At 46.0% G+C, this 23,691-nt stretch overlaps 2 protein-coding genes across 17 annotated transcripts in view; one reads left to right on the top strand and one right to left on the bottom strand.

The window, feature by feature from the left end:
* Positions 1–21,667, bottom strand: part of PPFIA1 (PTPRF interacting protein alpha 1) — a 117,603-nt gene extending 95,936 nt beyond the window's left edge. For 15 of the 16 annotated variants that reach the window (XM_063644644.1, XM_063644655.1, XM_055271214.2 and 12 more), the window contains exons 1-2: positions 21,462–21,667; positions 19,921–20,184 (exon numbers count right to left, since the gene is read on the bottom strand). In XM_063644644.1, the coding sequence (XP_063500714.1) occupies positions 19,921–20,184 (264 nt within the window). In that variant the 5' untranslated portion in view covers positions 21,462–21,667. Of the gene's footprint in view, positions 1–19,920; positions 20,185–21,055; positions 21,212–21,461 lie in introns of those variants that run through there. The other variant, XM_055271203.2, reaches the window with a different exon arrangement.
* Positions 11,822–12,357, top strand: LOC129491263 (histone H2A.Z-like). The gene is made up of 2 exons (XM_055295311.2): positions 11,822–11,972; positions 12,081–12,357. Exons 1-2 carry the CDS (start codon positions 11,889–11,891, stop codon positions 12,306–12,308), a joined length of 312 nt encoding a protein of 103 aa, XP_055151286.1. The 5' UTR covers positions 11,822–11,888; the 3' UTR covers positions 12,309–12,357.
* Positions 21,668–23,691: the final 2,024 nt, after the last annotated feature.

Below are 23,691 nucleotides of genomic sequence, written 5' to 3'. Positions count from 1 at the left end.
CGCAAAGCAGAAAAACTTGGAAATGTACAATATGCTTCAAGCTCCCAAATTTTCAGAGTAAAATGAAATTTCCTCCTCCGAATAAGAATGAGACTCTGTGAAAAGAGTATGAACACTCCATGGCTGGACCTCCCCTGCCAAGAGAACCTCAATCCAAGTCTACAGGATTCAGCCAAGCCCTTACTTTTAGCTACAGGGGAAAAAAATCCACAAAGTGGAAACATTTTGTCCACATCTCTAAATTAGCATTAGCAGGCGCCAACAAAGCCTTAGCTATGCTCCATTTCTGAGAGTGAAAGAAAACACTACCACTAACTGCTCCAGGATAACAGGCAAAAACCGGGACTATTCCATATAAACCAGACACATCCTCACTCCACCTATCGGAGGTGGGCGCGACAGGGCTAGGTGTAAGACTTCTGAGTTGACGTTTTTACACAGTTCTGGTCTTTTGAACCATGTAAATGTTTTGTGTATTTGAAAAATAATAAACTTTTTTTTTTTTTACACAAGGTTTCGCTCTATCACCCAGGCTGGAGTGCAGTGGTATGATCTTGGATCACTGCAACCTCCATCTCCCAGGCTCAAGCGATTCTTGTGCCTCAGCCTCCTGAGTAGCTGGGACCACAGATGTGCACCACCAAGCCTGGCTAATTTTTTTTATTTTTTGTAGAGACGGGGTTTCGCCATGTTGCCCAGGCTGCTCTTGAACACCTGGGCTCAAGTGATCCACCTGCCTCGGCCTCCCAAAGTGTGGGATTACAAGCGTGAGCCACTGCACCTGGCTAAAAAAATAATAAACTTTTTTTAAAATGTGTTTTTGAGAGACAGGGTCTTGCTATGTTAACCAGGCTGGCCTCGAACTCCTGGTCTCAAGCTATCCTCCCACCTCAGCCTCTCAAGTAGCTTGGACTACAGGCGTGTGCCACCACACCTGGTTTGAAAAAGAATAAACTTGGCTGGGCACAGTGAGTCACGCCTGTAATCCCAACACTTAAAAAGCTGGGCGTGGTGGCGCATGCCTGTAGTCCCAGCTAGTTAAAAAGCTTATAAAATGCAAACTCTGAAATTAAGAATAAATAGGAACAAATGAACCTGTTTATCAAATTGGTAATTACTTTGGTTATGTTACAACAAATTGTTTTAAACCCATTATTCTAACTATATATTCTTAAGATGTATTTATTTCTAAAGCCAAAAGAATTGCTAAGGAATCCTAAACTTCACTCGAAGGGTTGATTGTTAAGAACAATGTAATAAAATGCTGAACCCATTTTATGAATATCATAGATAAGGAAAACAATGTTAATATTATTAGAAATCAAAATCATCAGTTTAAGCTGTGTAAATATAAAATAAGGGGAAAAAACTTCTATTTTAAAGAATCAGTATGAAATTGGAGGTTTTTTTAATGAACCTTTTTTTCTAGCTCTGTCCAATGAAAGGACATAAAAGATGCTACCTTCAGCCAGGCATGGGGGCTCACGCCTGCAATCCCAGCACTTTGGGAGGCCAAGACAGGTGGAGTTCTGAGCTCAGGAGTTCGAGACTAGTCTGGCCAACATGGTGAAACCCCATCAACACTAAAAATACAAAAAAAAATTAGCCCAGCGTGGTGGTGTGGGCCTGTCATCCCAGCTACGGGAGAGTGAGGCAGGAGAATCGCTTGAACCCGGGAGGCAGAGCTTGCAGTGAGCTGAGATGGCACCACTGCACCCCAGCCTGGGCGACAGAGCAAGACTCCGTCTCAAAAAAAAAAAAAAAAAAAAACCAGATGCTACCTCCGTGACAATGGCCACGCCCAGCCCCAAATGCTGATTTCTAAATGCCACTTCCCACTAAAGGGAATCAGGGCTCCTGAGAGGAATGATTTCAGATCTGAGGCAGGAAAAGTACAAAGTAGGCCTGGGACAAATTTCCGTGCCAGAAAGCAATGAAGCACTCAAGAACTAATAGGGTCTTGGCAAAAAGACACAGGAGCCAATCTGAAAGGGACAATATGAGCATCCAAGGAGTAATGACGATGCTGACTCTAATATGCAGTGTCCTCAGTGACTGAGAGAGCTAGAAAGTGAACAAAGGAGAACACTCTTCTTCACACAGGAATATCTGTTCATCACTGTACACGGACGGAGAGCTGGAAAAATCACCTTTGCAACTTCCAGGGAAGAAGTGATTTGAGCAGAGAACACCATGGACACTAAAACCATGAGGTTGAAGGTCTCCCGGGAACAAGTAATTGCACAGAGAGAGTCAAAGGAGAGGTCTGCAATCACACCTCAGGCAGTGGCCCCACTTTCTATCACCAAGAAGGAGACCTCTGGGAATTGTGAGCCTCGAAGGGATACAAAAAGCAGAGGGGAGGCCAGGCGCGGTGGCTCATGCCTGTAATCCCAGCACTTTGGGAGCGCAAGGCGGGCAGATCACAAGGTCAGGTGTTCAAGACCAGACTGGCCAAGATGGTGAAACCCTGTCTCTAGTAAAAATGTGAAAATTAGCCGGGCATGGTGGCGGCGCCTGTAATCCTAGCTACTTGGGAGGCTGAGGCAGAGAACTGCTTGAACCTGGGAGGCAGAGGTTGCAGTGAGCCAGATTGTGCCACTGCACTCCAGTCTGGGCGACACAGCAAGATTCCGTCTCGAAAAAAAAAAAAAGAAAAAGAAAAGAAAAAGCAGAGGTGAGATGAGGCATGGCTGGAGAGCAAGTGAGAGATGTTGAGCCCCAGTGCAGTGGGACCTACACACACTTAGACTTTAACTCTTATAAACGCCTGAATTTAAAAATCTAACCATACAAGTTGTTAGGGCCAACATCATTATGTAATCCCAGCACTTTGGGAGGCCAAGTAGGAGGATCACTTCAGCCCAGGAGTTCAAGACCAGCCCGGAGCACACAGGGAGACCTCATCTTTACAAAAATAAAACAAAAAATTAGCCAGGTGTGGCGGTACATGCACGTGGTCCCAGCTGCTCAACAGGCTGAAGTGGGAGGACTGCCTGAGCTAGGGAGGCTGAGGATACAATGAGCTGTGATTGTGTCACTGTGCTCCAGCCTAGGAAACAGAGTGAGACCCCATCTCTAAAAACAAATTTTTTAAAAAAACAAAAAAAAAAAGGCCGGGTGTAGTGGCTGACGCCTGTAATCTCAACACTTTGGGAGGCTGAGGCAGGAGGATTGCTTGAGACCAGGAGTTGGAGACCAGCCTGGGTAACATAAAGACTCCTGTATCTACTAAAAAAAAAAAAAAAAAAAACTTAGCTGAAGTCAAACCACTGCATCAGAATATAGGCATTTTTGAGGATCAGTATACATAGGGCAAAACCGGATCGCTGAAAGAGCTGCACCAAATTACTGGGTTGTACTCGGTTGTAGCTATAATGAAGTTGGCAAGTAGAAGATAAGAAAGGCCTAATCTCGGCCGGGCGCGGTGGCTCACGCTTGTAATCCCAGCACTTTGGGAGGCTGAGGTGGGCAGATCACGAGGTCAGGAGATCGAGACCACGGTGAAACCCCGTCTCTACTAAAAATACAAAAAAAAAAAAATTAGCCGGGCGTGGTGGCGGACGCCTGTAGTCCCAGCTACTCGGAGAGGCTGAGGCAGGAGAATGGCGCGAACCCGGGAGGCGGAGCTTGCAGTGAGCCGAGATCGCGCCACTGCACTCCAGCCTGGGCGACAGAGCGAGACTCTGTCTCAAAAAAAAAAAAAAGAAAGGCCTAATCTCAGACAACGGCTTATTTACAAAGTTGTACCAAAAAAAAGGAGTCTACAAGTGAGGAACTATCCACAACTGGGAGAGCAGGGAGGGGCTGGGCCAGGATGTGATGACACAGGAGTCTTCAGCCCGAGGGGGAATAGAGAGCTGAAGTGTTCTGAGCAAAGGAAAGGCAGCTATATATGCGTTTTAGAAAGATCCTGTCCCGGTGTGGTGGCTCACGCCTGTAATCCCAGCACTCTGGGAGGCTGAGGTGGGCGAATCACTTGAGTTCATGAGTTCGAGACCAGCCTAGGCAACATAGCAAGACCCCCTTCTCTACAAAATAATAACAATTACGTATATATGTGTGTGTGTATATGTGTATATATAGTATATGTATATGTGTGTATATATATATGTGTGTATATATATATGTGTGTATACACACACAAAAAAAACATTAGCCAACCATAGTGGCACACACCTGTAGTCCCAGCTTCTTACAAGGCTGAGGTAGGAGCATTGCTTGAGCCCGATCACACCACTGCACTCCACCTGGGTGACAAAGTGAGACCCTGTCTAGAAAGAAAGAAAGGAAAGAAAGGAAAGAGAGAAAGAGAGAGAGAGAGAGAAAGAGAAAGAGAAAGAGAAAGAGAAAGAGAAAGAGAAAGAAAGAAAGAAAGAAAGAAAGAAAGAAAGAAAGAAAGAAAGAAAGAAAGAAAGAGAGAGAGAGAAAAGAAAAGAAAAGAAAAGAAAAGAAAAGAAAAGAAAAGAAAAGAAAGATCTTGCTGCAACAAGGGATAAGATACTGGAGAGAAGCTCCAGAACAGGGGCCATGGGAGTCAACCCAGTGAAGACAAAGGGTTCAGGTCTGAGAGTCAGTGGGCCTCGGGGGTAACCTCCAAGAGATGGAAAGGTCCATCCCACAGGTCCTGGAGACTAGAAGGATAAGGTTAGCGCAGAAATGAGATAGGGCCGGGCGCAGTGGCTCACACCTGTAATCCCAGCACTTTGGGAGGCCGAGGCGGGCAGATCATCAGAGGTCAGGAGTTCAAGACCAGCCTGGCCAACATGGTGCCCTGTCTCTACAAATATTAGCAGGGCGTGGTGGCATGTGCCTATAGTCCCAGCTACTTGGGATGCTGAGGGAGGAGAATCACTTGAACCCGGGAGGCAGCGATTGCAGTGAGCTGAGATTGTGCCATTGTACTCCAGCCTGGGCAACAGGGCGAGACTCCGTCTCAAAAGAACAGAAGAGACATAGCCATCTGACTACGTAGAAAACTACCGTTCACAGGAAGGGGTACGGATGTGGGGGAAAGATGGTTTGAGCCAATATTGAATTTAAGGAGCCCAAAGCCTACCCAAATGAAAGTACACAGCATGGCAGTCAGGTAAGACATCTGTGAGGCACAGTTGTCAAGAGTGCAGGAGTACAGTGGGCAGCTGAAACTCCCAAGGAAAACCACCTCCCTAAGTTCTGCCTACACAAACATAAACGAAAAGTGGAAAGTGCTCGCACATTACATCATCCATGTATTTAACTTGCTCAAACCGAACTACCTAAGTTTGGTTTTTTCCATTTCTCTTCATACAACGAAAAAAAATGTGGGCTAAATAACCCTTTTTACCTATGGAATATTCAGCACCTAGAACAGTGCATGGCACACACAGGCACTCAAAATACCTGAATACATTAATGTATACACTATATACATAAACATTATGTATACTGCATTAAAACAGTATGCATTTATGTATATGATAATTAAAAAGTACACACTGTTCTGTGCTTTATGGGATGGGTGATGTTGAGGGGTTTTTTTTTTTTTTTTTGAGACGGAGTCTTGCTCTGTCCCCCGGGCTGGAGTGCCGTGATGCGATCACAGCTCACTGCAACCTCCGCCTCCCAGGTTCAAGCGATTCTCCTGCCTCAGACTCCCGAGTAGCTGGGATTACAGGTGTGCACCACCACGCCCAGCTAATTTTTCTATTTTTAGTACAGACAGGGTTTCACCACGTTGGCCAGGCTGGTCTTGTGATCTGCCCCTCTCGGCCTCCCATTACAGGCGTGAGCCACCACACCCGGCAAGAGTTTTTAATTTTTGCTCACAGCACTAACTTTACAGCCCAAACCCATGCACTCGAAGTGGCTCTACTCTAACCAGTGGTTTCCACCCTGGGTCCATTCTTCCCTCCATCCCCAGCTCATTATACACATAGCATGATCTTTTAAAAACTTGGGAGGCCGAGGAGGGAGGATCACCTGAGGTCAGGAGTTCAAGACCAGCCTGGGCAACATGGTGAAACTCCCGTCTCTACTAAAGATTAGGTGGGCATGGTGGCAGGCGCCTGTAATCCCAGCTACTCGGGAGGCTGAGGCAGGAGAATCGCTTGAACCTGTGAGGCGGAGGTTGCAGTGAGCTGAGATCGTACCACTGCACTACAGCTTGGGCAACAGTGTGAGACTCCATCTTAAATAAAGAAATACATAAATAAATAAAAATAAATAAATAACAACGCAGCTAAATCACGTCATTCCCTCCCCTGAGGCCACGATGCACACAAAGTACTGAAGCCCTAAGGTACTTAAACAAAACAAAAACAAGCAAGTCTTCACCTCTGTCTGATCCCATCCCAACCTACCTAGCCAACCTTACTGTGTTCACTCTTCCCTTCCCTCCAGGCCAAGTAACCATGGCCACAGACCCCAGCTTTGACTCAGCTAAATGCTAAGCTCTCCCTTGCTCTGGCCTTTGCTCAAGTAGCCCCACTGCCAAGAAAGCTCTCATACCTGGTTCCTCTTAACCTTCATCCCTCAGCTCTAAGCCAATCCCCTCGAAAGCCTCACCTTTCTAGACCACAGTGTGCCTGGCAGCCCACCCCACTCAATAGAGATCATGGATTTCTTTTGAACCATCTGGATGTGTCTCGCAACCTGCACCTGCTTTGAGCATGGGTATATTGTGAAAGTCTTCTGCAGGCAGAGACCCTGTCTGTCTCTACCACTGACTGCAGGAGCCTAGAACGGTAATATTCACACAGGGCTCAACAAAATAGGAGGAAGGACTCTGTCTCCTTGCTGACAATTAAAGGTGTAGAAACAGAAAGACAAGATGGCAAATTCGGTGTGTGCAAAAGAGAGATGTAAATGGCCAAACATTATTCTGAAAGGATATATTCAACTATTTCATAAACCAAAGACGATGAAAACAAGCACGGTATTTTAAGAGGTGTTTTGCCAACTACTATTAAGAAAGCAGTCAGTAAAGCAGATGAGGGGGCACCATCTGAAGGGGTAGTCATTAGTATTTATCCTCAGGGAAGAGTCATTTAGCTAGTTTTACTTTATTCCAATTCTTCCTAATTTTGTTCACTAAGTTAAGCTTAGCAAGTACCTTGTTTGCAGCTCTCAACAAATTACAGTTGTAGCCAACTTTGCATCATATTAGGTTGAAGCAAAAATAATTGCGGTTTTTGCCATTAAAAGTAAAGCAAAATCCGCAAGTACTTTTGCATCAACCTAATAACAATACTTGAGAAAAGCTTCTGATTCTTTATACCTAAACCTAGACACTTCCAACATTTGGGGCCAGATAATTCTTTGTTGAGGGAGCTCCACTGCAGAATGTTTAGGAGCATCCCTGCCCTAGCTGTGACAACCACAAATACCTCTCAACATCGCCAAACACCAGCGTCTCCTCTTTACTCTCCCCCGCCCCCGTCCCCTGTCTCCCCACAAGCTTGACCCTGGCATCTGCCACTCGGCTCTCATCCTCTAGTCCCGCACAGTTCCGCCAGGTTGTTCTTTTCTACCGCCCTCTGCCCTCACATTCTAGCATCCTAGTTTGGGCTGTAACACTTCATGCCCACATTGCAGGAACTGCCTCCTAAATGAGCTGTCTTGCACCCTCTTGCCTCCTCAATCCATCCAGCACACCTTCCACTGCAACCAGCTGAAGCTCACCCATCACTTTGACAGGAAACACCCCTGACACAGGTAGACTTCTTTTTCACTAAGTTTGGATCTGATTTGAAGACCTCATTCCTCAGTCCTCAGAGTCTTCTGAGTTTTGTACCCCCTGCCTCAGGGATTGGCAGACTGGCAGAGAGACTGGCAAAATTTGGGACCTCACCTGCAATGAAAGGTGAATAGTCTCTCTTCCAGGTTTCACACAAAAGAGTTCTTCAAGCAAGAGGTCTTCTAAAAATCTCATTTGTTGCTTTCAAAAAGACTGTAAAAATCACTGCACTCCAGTTTAAAATAAAATCTCCATTTGAAAATGCAACTGAAACTTTAAAATGAAATTAGAGAGAAGCCCAAAAGCAATATTTGTTTAAAAAAAAAAAAAAAAAAAAAAGCACTCGGTCGGTCGGTCGGGCATGATGGCTCATGCCTGTAATCCCAGCACTGTGGGAGGCTGAGGCGGGCAGATCACCTGAAGTCAGAAGTTCGAGACTAGCATGACCAACGTGGTGAAACCCCGTCTCTACTAAAAATACAAAAATCAGCCGGGCACAGTGATGCACGCCTATGGTCCCAGCTACTCAGGAGGCTGAGGCAAGAGAATCGCTTGAACCTGGGACGTGGAGGTTGCAGTGAGCTGAGATCGCGCCACTGCACTCCAGCCTGGGTGACGAGCAAAATTCCTTCTAAAAAAAAAAAAAAAAAACAAACAAAAAAGCCAGGCACAGTGGCTCACGCCTGTAATCCCAGTACTTTGGGAGGCCAAGGCAGGCGACGGATCACAAGGTCAGGAGATCGCGACCATCCTGGCTAACATGGCGAAACCCTGTCTCTACTAAAAATACAAAACAAAAATTAGCTGGGTGTAGTGGCGGGCGCCTGTAGTCCCAGCTACTGGGGAGGCTGAGGCAGGAGAATGGCGTGAACCCAGGAGGCAGAGCTTGCAGTGAGCCGAGATCATGCCACTGCACTCCAGCCTGGGTGACAGAGCAAGACTCCATCTCAAAAAAAAAAAAAAAAAAAGCAGCACTCAAAAAGAAAACACACAAGGGATCAAGTCATAGAATAAACATTAGGTAGCTGGGCACAGTGGTTCATGCCTGTAGTGGTAGCTACTCAGGAAGCCAAGGCAGAAGGATTGCTTGAGCCTTGGAGTTCAAGATCAGCCTGGGCAACATAGCAAGACCCCATTTCCAAAATAAAACTAAACACCACGCACACAACCTCTCCTATCTCCCTAGCCTCCTTCTTTGCCACTGCCAGATATGTCATCACAAACCCTCCCTCAGTCTGACACAGGGCAAGGGGAAGAGTAGAGACTAGAGCAGGGTGGAACAGCCCACACAGTGGCCAAGACGGGAACTGGAGGCCAAGGGCTGTGTCTCCCGCTGCGCGGGCCACTTGCTCTACTGTCTTTAAGTGGTTAAGTGACTGCGCAGGGGAAAATGGGGGATTCTGGTTAGAAACTGGACAATGTCATGAGAAGCAGACTGGAAAAAAAAAAGAAACTGGACAAGGTAGACTAAGCAAGGTGAGTGGGTTCTGTATGCTCCCTATCAAGTAATGATAACCAGTATCTCCAGCCTCCGCATATGCTGCAGACAGAGAGAGCATGCCCGCTTCGGCTCCAGTTTCAGTGATACGCGGGGTGGCCTGTAGCCCGGCAACCCACCAAAAACTAGAAAAGGTGAGTATGACTTGAAAGCCCGCAGGCATCAAAGAGATGCCAAGGCAGCCACAACTGAAGGGACCAACATTCCAAACCAAAGAGAGGCCCACTGAGGTGAGTCCACTATTCGGAGCCCCCACTCTTTCTGTCAGTGCATTTGACAATTTGGAAGGATTTGGGGGCAGTACACTGATAAACTGGGAAGAAAACTCAGCAGAAAGTAGAGGCTACAGAGCTCTAGAAAGCCCCAAGGGTCTGGGAAGACAAAAAGAAGTACAGGCCTGACAGTCAGCCAGGACTTAAGGGGCCAAGATCCCAGGAAAAAGGGAGACACAGGAAATGAGCCCAACACTCTGCAAACCTGGCCGAGAAGCTGGGCTTTCAGTAGTCTCATGGCGTTAAGGAGACAAAACTTGGGCTCCAGGACACGCCAAGAAAGAGGGGCCCTGGGAAACACTCCAGGGTTTCAGATGGAATCCCCGGATGGTTACACCAGGAGCAGGAGGTTGGGGGAAGGCAGCTTCAACTGAGGCTTACTGACTGAATCCTGGCCTCCGGTCACTCAGGCCCTGACTGAGCTGAGACAATCTGTCCCTCCTCTGGGCATGTGCCAGATGACAGAGGGAAACTTTCTGAAGGAAGACAGCATCACCCAGCGCTTTCTACAGTTTTTCATACACAATGTCTGACTCAATTAAAAAAACAAACACGGGCATATCAACAAATGAACCAAGAGAAAAAAGAAAAACAGAAATGGATCCGGAGGTGACCCATATAATAGAGTTATCAGATGCAAATGTCAATTATTCAAAAATATACTTGACAAAAGGAAAAAAATTCAGTAGAGAACCAGCATAGTAAAATGAATTAAGCAGACTCTAGAATTGAAAATTATAACAGAAATTAAGAACTCAATCTATGGGCTAAACAGCAGATTGGACACAAATGAAGAGAGGATGAGTGAGGTGGAAGATGGGTCAGTAAAAAAAATCTGGACTTTAGATTTTGGGCACAATAGCTCACACCTGTAATCCCAGTGCTTTGACATGTCGAGGTGGGAGGCTCACTTGAGGTCAGGAGTTTAAGAACAGCTTGGGCAAAATAGCAAGACCCTGCCTCTACAAAAAATTTAAAAATTAGCTGGGCACAGTGGCACATACCTATAGTCCCAGCTACTCAGAAGGCTGTGGCAGAAGGATGCTTGAGCCCTGGAGTTTGACGCTGCAGTCAACAGTGATCACGTGCGCCACTGCACTGCAGCCTCGGCAACAACAGGGTGCCTGTCTTTTTTTTTCCCCCAAGATGGAGTTTCACTCTTGCCACCCAGGCTGGAGGGCAATGGCGTGACCTTGGCTCACTGCAACCTCCGTCTCCCAGGTTCAAGCGAGTCTCCTGCCTCAGCCTCCCAAGTAGCTGGGATTATAGGCATGTGCCACCATGCCTGGCTATTTTTTGTGTTTCTAGTAGAGACAGGGTTTCACCATGTTGGCCAGGTTGGTCTCGAACTCTTGACTTCAGGTGATTCACCCACCTTGGCCTCCCAAAGTGCTGGGATTACAGGCGTGAGCCACTGCACCCAGCCACCTGTCTCTTAAATATTTATATCTATATATATGTATATATACATACACACATATATACACACATGCTAGCTCATGCCTGTAATCTCAACACTTTCGGAGACTGAGACAAGTGGATCACTTAAGCCCAGGAGTTTGAGACCAGTCTGTGCAACATGGCAAAACCCCATCTCCACTGAAAATACAGAAATTAGCCAGGTGTGGTGGTGCGCACCTGTAGTCCCTGCTACTCAGGAGCTGAGGTGGGAGGATTGCTTGAGCCCAGAAGGCAGATGCTGCAGTGAGCTGAGACTGCACCATTACACTACAGCCTGGGCAACAGAGCAAGACCCTGTCCCAAAAATACACACACACACACCCCCCCCCCACACACACACACACACAGGCCGGACACGGTGGCTCACGCCTGTAATCCCAACAGTTTAGGAGGCCAAGGCAGGAAGACTGCTTGAGCCCAAGAGTTCAAGACCACCCTGGGCAACAGAGAGACCCAGTCTCTAAAAACTAAATATACACACAAACACACACACACACACACACACACCTAGACACATACACAGACAAGGTCTAGAAAATACGGAAAGGAGCACAAGAGATACATAGGACATGATAAAAGCCTAATGTATATCGCACCATTGCACTCCAACTTGGGCAACAATAGTGAAACTCCATCTCAAAAAAAAAAAAAAAAAAAAAACGCCGAATGTACACAAAAATGGAGGCCCTCAGAGTGAAGATGAGTGGAAAATAGGAATATTTATAGAGAGAAGAGCCAAAACTTCCAAAATTGATTAGGAACCAGGCCACCAATACAACAAACATCAAGTTTTGCTAATGTCTAAAGCAAAGAAAATGTTACAAGCCACCAGAGGCAGCTTCAAATCCTGGTGTAAGGAATGAGTAGCTGGTGAGATCTTGCTGTGTGTCTGATTAGTACTTTCTCTGCCTTGCCTGTTTGAGCTTCAGCAGAATTGAAAATGGCTGGCAGTAAGGCTGGGAAGGACTCCAGAAGGCCAACAAAGCCAGCTTCCCACTCACAGAGAGCCAATTTGCAGTTCCTGGTGGGCCATATTCACTGACACCTGAAATCTAGGACAATCAGTCCTGGACGTGTGGGCGCGACTGCCGCTGTGAATAGCACAGCCATCCTGGAGTACCTCACCGCAGAGGTAACTGAACTGGCAAGAAATGCATCAAAAGACTTCACAGTAAAGCATATTATCCCTCATTACTTGCAACTTGCCATTCGTGGAGATAAAGAATTGGGTTCTGTCATCAAGTCTACAATTGCTGGTAAAGGTGTCATTCCACACATCCACAAATCTCTAATTGGGAAGAAAGGACAACAGCAGACTGCCTCAAGGCTGCCTGGATTCCTTATTAACTCAGGACCCTAAACACTCTACCAGTTGTCCAGTGTTGCTGATTCCAGTGAACTATATCTCTGTGAAAAACACAATTCTGCCTTTCTGTAATTCTACTTGAGCAAGTTGGAAGTTTAATAAGCTTTCCAACCAACAAATTTCTACATTCAAGTCTTAACCATATTTGTTACTGTGGCTTCAAAGAAGCTATTGATTCTGAAGTAGTGGGTTTTGATTGAGTTGACTGTTTTCCAAAAACTGTTTGGATTTTAATTGTGATGGAGAGTTATAGTAAGAAACATTCGGTTATGCACAAACATTATTTCCACTCTGGTGGATAAACTCAGTAAAAGTCATATCCTCTCCAAAAAATAAAAATAAAAAGCAACCAGAGGGGAAAATAAAAAGAAGTATTACTTCAAATGGGACAACAGTAACACCAAAAGCTGACTTGTCAAGAAAAAGGAAGCAAGCTAAAAAACAATGAATTTGCTGCTACAAAATGGTGCAAGGAAATGACCACGAACGCAGAATTCTATACCCAGCAAAATCATTCTTCAAAAGTGAAAGCAAGTTGGGCACGGTGGCTCACACCTGTAATCCCAGCAGTTTGGGAGGCTGAGGCAGGCAGCTGCTTGAGCCAATGAGTTTGACCCCAGCCTGGGCAACATTGTGAAACATCATCTTTATGGAAAAAAAATAAATAAATAAATAAATAAATAAAGGCCAGTCATGGTGGCTAATGCCTGTAATCCCAGCACTTTGGGAGGCTGACAAGGGCAGATCATGAGGTCAAGAGATTGAGACCATCCTGGCCAACATGGTGAAACCCCTTCTCTACTAAAAATACAAAAATTAGCTGGGCGTGGTGGCACGTGCTTGTAGTCCCAGCTACTCAGGAGGCTGAGGCAGGAGAATTGCTTGAACCCGGGAGGCAGAGGTTGCAGTGAGCCGAGATCACATCACTGCACTCCAGACTGGCGACGGAGCAAGACTCCATCTTAAAAAACAAAACAAAACAAACAAAAAAAAAACTAAAGGCAAAATAGAAAATTTTCAGGCAAACAAAAATGACAATTCATTATCCACAGATATGAACTCAAAGAAATACCACAGAAAGTTCTTCAGGGAAAAGAAATATAGGCTGGGCGCAGTGGCTCACATCTGTAATCCCAGTACTTTGGAGGCTGAAGCAGGCAGATCACTTGAGGTCAGGAGCTTGAGACCAGCCTGGGCAACATGGTGAAACCCAGTCTCTACTAAAAATACAACAATTATCCGGATGTGGTGGCATATGCCTGTAGTCCCATCTACTCAGAAGGCTGAGGCAAGAAAATCGCTCAAACACGGGAGATGGAGGTTGCAGTGAGCCGAGATCGTGCCACTGCACTCCAGCCTGGGCAACAGAGCAAGACTCTGTCTCAAAAAAGAAAAAAAGAAAAAAAACAAACAAGAAATATAATCCCCGGCAGAAACATGAAACAACAATAAAGAATGAAGAGCAACAAAAATGGTAACTACGAGGATAAATCTAAATAAACATTAACTGTACAAAATAATTATGATACTGCAAAAAGTATATCTAAAATTAAAGTACATAAACTTGTAAGATGCAGCTAAAAGTGTGTAGTGGCTCACGCCTGGATCCCATTGTTTCGGGAGGCTAATGGGGGAGGATCACCTGAGGCCAGGAGTTGAAGATCAGCTGGGGCAATACAGCAAGACGCTGTCTCTATTTTTAAAAATAAATATAAATTAAACTGAACTATATAAAACAATGACACAAACACGGTAGGAGGGAGTTAAATCCAGTTCAAGTATCTAAGGAAACAGTAGTGTCTGGGAAGCAGTAAAAGTAATAAATCAGGCTTAAATTTAAAATGTATACTATATCTGTTCATGTGGCTACTAGAATCTGAATTACATGACTAAAACAATTGATATAATTGATATACAGAGAACACTACATTCCTATCAATATATATTACTTTCAAGTGCCTGGGAAACATTTAACAAAACTGAGTATACGCTGGGCTATTAGGAAAGTTCAACACATTTCGAAGGATTTAAATAATGCAGAATATATTTAGGATCTTAATAGAATTAAGCTAGAAATCAATAAAAGGGTATCTAGAAAATGCCCCACAAACACAGGGAAGTTGAGAAACACACTTCTAAAAGTTGTATGAATAACAAACGATACCACAGTGAAAATTACAACATATTTTTACATAAAAGACAATGAAAATTTGACATATCAAAACTTGTGACATGCATCTAAAAGTGTGTTTAGAGAGGAATGTATAGACTTAAATACACATATTAGAAAGAAAAAAGTTAAAACAAGTATCTATTCAAGAAACTAGAAAAGGCCAGGTGCAATGGCTCACATCTCTAATCCCAGCACTCTGGGAGGCCGAGGCAGGTGGATCACTTGCGGCCAGGAGTTCGAGACCAACCTAGCCAACATGGCAAAACCCCATCTCTATTAAAAATACAAAAATTAGCTAGGCATGGTGGCACGTGCCTGTAATCCCAGCTACTGGGGGGCTGAGGCAGGAGAATTGCTTGAAACCGGGAGGCAGAGGTTGCAGTGAGCTGAGATCATGCCACTGCACTCCACCCTGGGAGACACAATGAGACATGAGACTCTGCCTAAAAAAAAAAAAAAAAAAAAAAAAAAAAAAAAATATATATATATATATATATATATCTCAAACAAAAAAACAAAGTAAAAAAAAAAAGTAGAAATTAATGCAATAGAAAACAAATGTAAGTAGAAAAAAATGTAAAGCCAAAAGTTGGTCCCTTAAAAGAACTTACAAAATTGACAAACTCCCAACAAGACTGATTAAGAGACAATATATGAATTATTGATATCAAGAATTAATAAAAGGGGACATCACTACAGATCTTGCAGATGATAAGGATTATAAACCACTTTAAATTTACAAATTGGAAAGTCTGGGTAGCCTGAACAAATCTCTAGTGGGGAAAAATGCTTTATCTAAATAGACACATGAAGAAATATTCAAAATCCTACATCTACCTATAAAATTAATTCTAAAAACCCTACACAAGCTGGTTTTGCCAAAGAATTCTTTCAAACATTTAAGGAAGAAAACACAAATTTCGTAGGAACTCTTCTAGGGAGTAGAAAAGGAATACATTCCACCTCGTTTTAAGAAACCAGCATAACCTTGATACCAAATCCCAACAAGGGCACTGAAGGAAAGTGAAATTACAAGTCAATCTTTCTCGTGAATATAAATGCAATAATCCTAAACAAAATTTTACCAAATATAATCCAGTAAAAGGAGAATACATCAAGATCAGGTTGGAATTATTCTACAATTGTGAATTTTTTTAAAAGGGAGGTGCTCTTTCTCAAGAGCTCCTGAGGTTGTTTCCCCAGGCTACAAACAATATGCAATTAAAAAAAAAAAAAAAAAAGCAAGGCGCAGTGGCGTGCATCTATAATCTATAATTCCAACTACTTGAGAGGCTGAGGTGGGAAGATCACTTTAGCCCAGGAGTTCAAGGCTACAGCAGTCTATGATGGCGCCACTGCACTGCAGGCTAGGTAATGGAGCAAGACCCCATCTCAAAAATAAACAAATAAAAACAGTTAAATTCCCACGTAACAGAAAAATCACATGACTGTCTCAAAAGATGCAGAAAGTCCATGTTAAGAAATTTAATAGGCCGGGCGCGGTGGCTCAAGCCTGTAATCCCAGCACTTTCGGAGGCCGAGGCGGGCGGATCACGAGGTCAGGAGATCGAGACCATCCTGGCTAACACGGTGAAACCCCGTCTCTACTAAAAATACAAAAAAATTAGCCGGGCGTGTTGGCGGGCGCCTGTAGTCCCAGCTACTCGGGAGGCTGAGGCAGGAGAATGGCGTGAACCCGGGAGGCGGAACTTGCAGTGAGCCGAGATCGCGCCACTGCACTCTAGCCTGGGGGACAGAGAAAGACTCCGTCTCAAAAAAAAAAAAAAAGAAATTTAATACCTACTCATGGTTTTTAAAAGACTCTTGGCAAACTAAGAAGAGGAGAATTTTTACATTTTGATAAAGAATATCTACAGGGCCAGGTGTGGTGGCTCACAATGGTAATCCCAGCACTTTGGGAGACCAAGGTGAGAGGATCACTTGAGAGCAGGAGTTCGAGACTAGTCTGGGCAACCGAGTGAGAACCCTTTTCTTAAATTACCAGATCTCAAGACAGACTATATCTACGAGAATTTAGACATTGTGCTATTTGTGCAAAGATGACAAAAAGATCAAAGGAGCAGAAGAGAGTCCAGAAACAGACCCACACACTTACAGTCACTGGACTGAGATGACACTGCATGTAGTATACTGGGGAAAGAATGCTCTTTTAAGAAATTATGCAAGGTCAACTAGATATCCATTAAAAAAAAGAGAGACTCTTGGCCCCATCGCATACCATAAACAAAGTCAATTTCGGATGGAAGATTAAAAAATACAGTTTTTAGAAGACAATGTAGAATATCTTGATGAACTTGACCTAGCAAATTTCTTAAACAGGACACAAAGAGCATTAAACATTACTGAAAAGATTGATCAACTGGGCTACATTAAAAATTTAAAACTTCTCTGTATCAAAAGATACCACTGAGAGAGTGAAAAGGCAAACACAAGAGTCTAAAAACAATCTGTCATGCACATATGTACTCAGAATATACAGAAAACTCCTTCAAATCAGTAAGAAACAAAATAGACAACCCAATCAACAGATGGGCAAAAGATAACCGTTTCACAAAAGACACCCAGGTGGCCAGTGAACACAGGTAGAGATGCTTTACCTCTGCATGTTCCTGGCCATTAGGGAGCAGCAAATTCAGACCATACTGTGCCACCTACCAGCTAATAGCCACCAGAACAGCTAAAATTAAAAGACCCAACAATACCAAGTGCTGAAGAGGATAGGAACAATTGACTTCTCATACATTGCTGGGGTAGTACAAACTGTCACAACCACCACTTCTGGCACTATCTACTGAGGCTGAACAAATGCACACACCATCATTTGCATTCCACTCCTTTGTAGAAACCCAACAGAAGTGTATACATATCCTCCGGCCTGGGCAACACGGTAAAAACCCACCTCTACAAAAAATAAAAAATTAGCAGAGGGTGGTGATGCATGCCTGTATTCCCATTACTTGGGGCACTGAGGCAGGAGAATCACTTCAACCTGGGAGGTGGAGGCTACAGTGAGCGGAGATCATGCCACTACACTCCAGCCTGGGCAACAGAGTGAGACCCTATCTCAAAAAAAAAAAAAAAAAAAAAAAAGAAGTTTATACACATCTGCACCAAATAACAAACAAGAATATTAGGGGAGCATGTGTAAAAACTGGAAACAACCCCAAATGTCTGTGAGCAGTAGAAAGAATAAATTCTGTCTGTTCGTGCACTGGATGACCAGAGAGCAGGTGAGAATGAGCAGGCTGCATGAGAATATAGCTGCATCTCACAAACGTGATGCTGATGACAGAATGAAGAAGCAAAACATACAGATTATTTTACTTCACTTAAACAAAGTCAAGAACAGGCAAAAGTAATCAATGGTGAAAGGTCAAGATCTTGGTTAGCTCTGGGGGACAATTACTGGGAATAGTTAGAAGGGGACTTCTAGGAAGTCTGGTAATGTTCCATTTCTTGATCTGGGTGGTGGTTATGCAAGTGTGTTAACTTTGTGAAAAGTCCACTGAGATGTATACTTATGATTTGTGAATTTTTCTGCTGTATGCTATGGTTATGTCTATTTTTAAGTACACTCTGACTTGCCTCCACAATGTGCCAGGAGCACAAACGCACTTCCTGGACTCATTATCTGGTCACACTACCAGCCACCAAAGATGAACCAGATTCCAGGAAAGGGAAGGGTCCAAAACAAGTTTATTTAATAGTTTCCATTTTTGAAAGGCTGGAATCAGGTGCTCAGGTGGTGGCGTGAACCGTCGGCATCATCACATTATCCACTGAATCAGGCATTTCCAGGCTGCTACACTGAGCAGTGCCAGAAACAAGTCACTGAGCAACCATGTCACCAGTGTGTGTGACACCTCCATAGCCTGAGACTAACTCTACAAAACTCCTGTCACTTCCCTGGCATGTCTTGTGTGCCCATTCTTTCCAAAACCTACCTTATTAAGTACATTAGTATTTGATATACACTTCAATACATGTACCTTAAATTACAAATACAATAAAATCCTGGTAAAACACAAATTGGCTACTTCTTTTAAAATTGTAGTAATAAAACTCAACCTAAATAAACTTGGTAATTTATAAGATTGAAATGAGAAAAATCTTAATGATTCTCTAATCCAACAAAAAAGGAACATATAGTGCTAACGTCAAATTATTGTTGCTAAAAAGGAAACCCACGTTTGGCTTATCAATCTTTCAGGAGAACTGACTACAGCCAAGAAATACATTAAGGGTAGTAATTATTCATTTACTAATTTATCACTGCAGACCCATCATGCGAGTATAAATGTACGCTTATGCGGGTCTACATGAATGCACCCCAAAGGCACTTAATGACGAGTAACATGGCGCCTAGACAGCTCTGAAACACCTAAATAACCCACTTCTCTCCCACTATGCCCCGTGCCACTCACCTTACACTCTTCTAGTTTTTACACTTTCTCCCTTTACCTACCATTAAGTAAATCCTCATTCAACTCCATGAGCAAAGTCTTTCAAACACTGGTCCAAATGTAATATACTCAGAGTAACAATTTCAGTTGTTCTAAGCTTTAAAAATCCTTTTTTTTTTTTTTTTTGAGACAGGCTGGAGAGCAGTGGTGCAATCTTGGCTCACTGCAACCCCCGCCTCCCGGGTTCAAGTGATTCTCATGCCTCAGCCTCTGAGTAGCTGGGACTACAGATGCGCGCTACCACGCTCCGCGAATTTTTGTATTTTTGATAGAGACAGGGTTTTGCCATGTTGGCCAGGCTGGTCTCAAACTCCTGACCTCAGGTGATCCGCCTGCCTCAGCCTCCCAAAGTGCTGGGATTACAGGCATGAGCCAATCACATCTGGCCTAAGCTTTAAAATTCTCGTCTGCCAAGGAAAAAGTTCCTAAGGAATCAATCTCGAGTCTTCTATCCCCTAAAACAAATGTGACTTACAAAACCTAGATGTTCTGATAAAGGTGGACTATCAAAATAATACATTTTTTCCGTGAAATCAATCCTATTTGTCTATTAAATTACATTAGGAAATTAGAAATACATGAGACAATCCATGAGAAGTACAAGTTTAGCCAGAAAAGGCTTAAGACAACAGAACGGAGGCACCACACAGATTGCTTGCTTCAGAGCCCTTTTTCAAAAACTCTGGAGAACTTCCTGAACCTAGGCAGTTCCCAAAGATAGGAATGAAAATAATGAGGTATTTTCACATGACTTTAGAGTACAACAATTTGTTCTCCCTAAGAACTTTAATCCCTAGGAACTTTGTATTTGACTTACAAACACCAGAAACTATCATTTCACAAATGGTTACGGAAAATACTCACCTGAAACATTAACAAAAGATGACACCAATAAAAAAACATTTAGTGGAAAAAAATCTATAGAGTTTCCGGTTACAAGCACTCATACCTGTGGAAGTGCCGTGTTGAGCTGTCTCTGCAAGGAATCTCTTTCATGACCAACCTCGTGTAACTTCCCCTGGGTTAAGGCCAGCGTTTCTTGAGTCTCTCTCAGTGTGTCAAGAAGGCGGTCCCTTTCTTCTAGCATGGAGACCATCAACTGTTCAAAATGTGAATCTGCATCTGGCTGTGAAGGGGAGCCGGAACCATGGCTTCCACCTCCTCCAGGGGGGCCTTCTGCTTCGCTGATGGTCGGCATCACCTCGCACATCATCTTGAAATGAAAGACCCAGGCTACAGTCATTAAGTGCAGAACACAAGTTCCCACAAATATGCAACTTTACAGGTATATGTAGCTAAAAAGATGGGCAGCCTCATTATCCTCAGATCTGTTATGCTTTGTGTGTAAATAAGCTGGGAAAACATATACAGGGCAAATATTAAGTGCAGAAATACACCACATGAAGACATTAACACAGACAAAAATCCAGGGAAGGGGTCAAGATCCCAGAGGACTACCCTCAGAAAAAAGGGCAAACCCTGGGGTAGTCTGTTTGCAAAGCTGTACTTGTTTTTGCTGAAAACAAGTGTGCTTCTGTTACCTATTTTTTTTACTTCCCAGTGGGGTGGGGGGGTGGGGGGGTGGGGGGGTGGGGGGTGGGGGGTGGGGAGAAAGTCAAAACACATGTCATCCAATCATTTTTCAGGAAAAGCACAGAAGGAGCATACAACCAGCAAAACTGACAAGTACAAAATCCATCAGGCATCTTGCAGGAATGTGTGCAGTCAGCTCCCGGGAAGAACTGACGGTTCCCTGAATTCTTGGGCTGGATTTGGTGAGCACTAAAAGGAACTGGATTTGTTAAACACCGGTAGAAGTGTTTTCCAATGGCTGCAATGGTTGGTCAACCTAACTTACGTAAGTTTACAACCAAAAAAAAAAAAATCCACAATGGAAATATAGCAGGTCGATACAGCCGGGGGCGGCTAGGAAAGAGGGAAAAGTGAAAGGTGAGATTATGAGAGGCTATTAAGTGTCTGGGATATAAAGACACCGCGAGGGAAAGGGGAAGTCCCTTCTGAGCCTTTCGGGCAGTATTCGGGGCGCGGTGGACCCCTGAGGGGGGATGCCCCAGACGGCACACCTGATGGGGATGGTGACCTCCAGCCTGCTCGAGCCGCACTCCTTCCCCTCCTGTATCAGGTGCAGCGGGAGCCCCGAACCCCAGGGGGTGAGGACCGTTGACAACGGAGCCCGCTCGGGCCAGGGCTTTCAGCGGCCGCAGGTCCCCGCCCCTCGCCCCAGCGCCCGGGTCACGGGGCGCGGGGCTCGGGGAGGGGCAGCGCGCAGTCCCCGGAGCCGTCCCTCGGGGCGCGGGGGTCCCGCCGGAGCTCTCCCAGCACGACCCGGCGCCGCAGCCTCGCCTCCACCCGTCCCGGAGCGCACCCTTCCCCGCGGAGACATCTAATCGGCTGCGTGGCCGCCGCGGAGACCGGGACCCGCCGGTGACGCCTGGGCCGCGAGCCTGCCTCAATGTCCCGCTCCCTTACCTTGCTCGCCGGCGGGAGCGGGCGAGGAGGCTCCGCGGCGGCTCGCGGGCGGCTGCTCGCTCCGGGCGAGCTTGGGAGCCGACGAAAGCAGCCCGCGGCCGGCGTCCGCCTGCCCGCCCCACGCCGCGGCCCCAGGGCCCGCCGCCCCAGTCACTAAGGCCGGCCCGCGGCCGGACACTGGCGGAGCGGAGGAGGAGCGGGCCCGGCTGCGCGGCGCCGGCGTCGACGTGCCCGACGTCGAGCGCGCCGGCGCGAGCGTCAGCACCGCCCCGGGGGCGGGGTCCGAGGAGCACCGCAGCCCGAGTACGCAAGCGGTGTCTCCTCAGGCGGGGGCGGGCGGCGGCTCCGGGGTACTGATTGGCTGAGCTAGACGGAAGCCACGCCCCCAGGCCCCGCCCGGGTCGGGGGGGCCCTCCGGGATGAGACACAGGTGGGCGCTCAGGTGCTCGCCGGGTCAGCGTCTTGCTCCGGGCGTCCCCAGTCTCCTCCCACGGCCGCAGGGACGCCGGAGGCCTTTGCCGAGTGTCTGCCGCGCCTCGGGTTCTGAGCCGGGCGCGTCCGGCACGTCAGGTCCCTCCCGAGCTGGAGGCGCTGGATTCGCACCTTGCGGAAGAGCGAGCCGAGGCTTCAGTCACCGCCGAGGACCCAGACCCCGCCCGCCGCGTCGCCCCCAGGGTCTCCCTGGGCCTGATCTGGGTTCAGATGGACGCGGTTCCCGCCAGGACCCACTTATGGAGCGCTGCCTGCCGCACTTGGGGACGCCCCGGCGCAGCGTCCAGCGTGCAGGCTTTGCCGCTGTGGCTTTCACTCTGCAGCGTGGGCCCGGGCGACTCGGGAAACCCGCCTGGGCTTCAGCGCCTCCGATGTAGGATGGGAAAATGATGCAGACCTACCTGCGAGGCTGCTTTAAGACATGAATCAGATGTGAAGAGCGACTCGTTGAGAGCCTGACGGGCGGCACTGCGCGAGTCTTGGTCATTTCATCCTTTCCGCAAGTTTTTTTTTTTTTTCAGATGTTGTTTCACTCTTGTCACACAGGCTGGAGTGCAATGGCGCCATCTCGGCTCACTGCAACCTCTGCCTTCCGGGTTCAAGTGATTCTCCTGCCTCAGCCTCCCGTGTAGCTGGGATTACAGGCGCACGCCACCAAGTCCAAATAATTTTGTATTTTTAGTAGAGACGGGATTTCTCCATGTTGGTCAGGCTGGTCTCGAACTCCTGACCTCAGGTGGTCTGCCCGCCTCAGCCTCCCAAAGTGTTGGGATTACAGGCGTGAGCCACTGCGCCCAGCCTCAGCAAGCATTTTTAAACACCTACTATGGGCCAAGTCTTGTGCTAGATGTTGCAGATACGGAGATGAATAGAGACACCTCTAATTAATTAAAGCGGATGCCCTCCCCACTCCTCCCAGGATTTGACTCGGAGCATAAACTCTTCACAAACCAAAATGTCAGGACACCATCGCCAGTGTCCACTGGCCACTGCTGTTGGTGTGAGGCAGCCAGGAGCCCCTCAGAACTAGTAAGTCTGAGAAGAGGCTGCACAGGGCCTAGGAGAGGGAGAAATGAGGCCGTGCAAGGTGAATTCCTTGATTCTCCATTGTGAGGCACCAAGAACAAGCACTACCTCCGACTGACTTTCTCGCATACCAGGATCTAGTACACCTTCCATTAATTTATTCGTTCATTCAATAAATATTTATTGACTGACTACACATAAATATGAATATGTACTTTTTGCCCCTAGTTTCTTGGTATTTTAAAAGTGTAAAAATGGCCAGGTGAGGCCAGGTGCGGTGGCTCAAGCCTCTAATCCCAGCACTTTGGGAGACCCAGGTGGGCAGATCACTTGAGGTCAGGAGTTCAAAACCAGCCTGGCCAACATGGTGAAACCCCATCCCTACTAAAAATACAAAAATTAGCTGAGTGTGGTGGCGGGCATCTGTAATCCCAGCTACTCAGGAGGCTGAGGCGGAAGAATAGCTTGAACCTGGGAGGTGCAGGTTGCAATGAGGACATCATGCCACTGCACTCCAGGCTGGGAGACAGAGCAAGGCCCTGTCTCAGGAAAAAAAAAAAAAATTGGCCAGGTGCAGTGGCTCACATCTGTAATCCCAGCACGCTGGGAGGCCAACGTGGGAGGATTGCATGAGCCTGGGCAATATATCGAGACCCGGATCTATACAAAAAATTAAAAATTAGTCCAGCAAGGTGGGCCACACCTGTAGTCC

This window comes from Symphalangus syndactylus, chromosome 1 (genome assembly GCF_028878055.3).
Source record: "Symphalangus syndactylus isolate Jambi chromosome 1, NHGRI_mSymSyn1-v2.1_pri, whole genome shotgun sequence".
In the NCBI taxonomy this organism is placed as follows: domain Eukaryota; kingdom Metazoa; phylum Chordata; class Mammalia; order Primates; family Hylobatidae; genus Symphalangus; species Symphalangus syndactylus.
The sequence above is the reverse complement of the archived record's forward strand: the minus strand, read 5'-3'. Positions and strand labels throughout refer to the sequence as shown.

What these genes read in the sequence shown, in the direction of transcription:
- LOC129491263 (XM_055295311.2), top strand. Translation starts at nt 11,889, where the DNA reads ATGGCTGGCAGTAAGGCTGGGAAGGACTCCAGAAGGCCAACAAAGCCA. An exon ending in GAGCCAATTTGCAGTTCCTG is followed by an intron (nt 11,973 to 12,080) that starts GTGGGCCATATT and finishes CTCACCGCAGAG; the next exon opens with GTAACTGAACTGGCAAGAAA.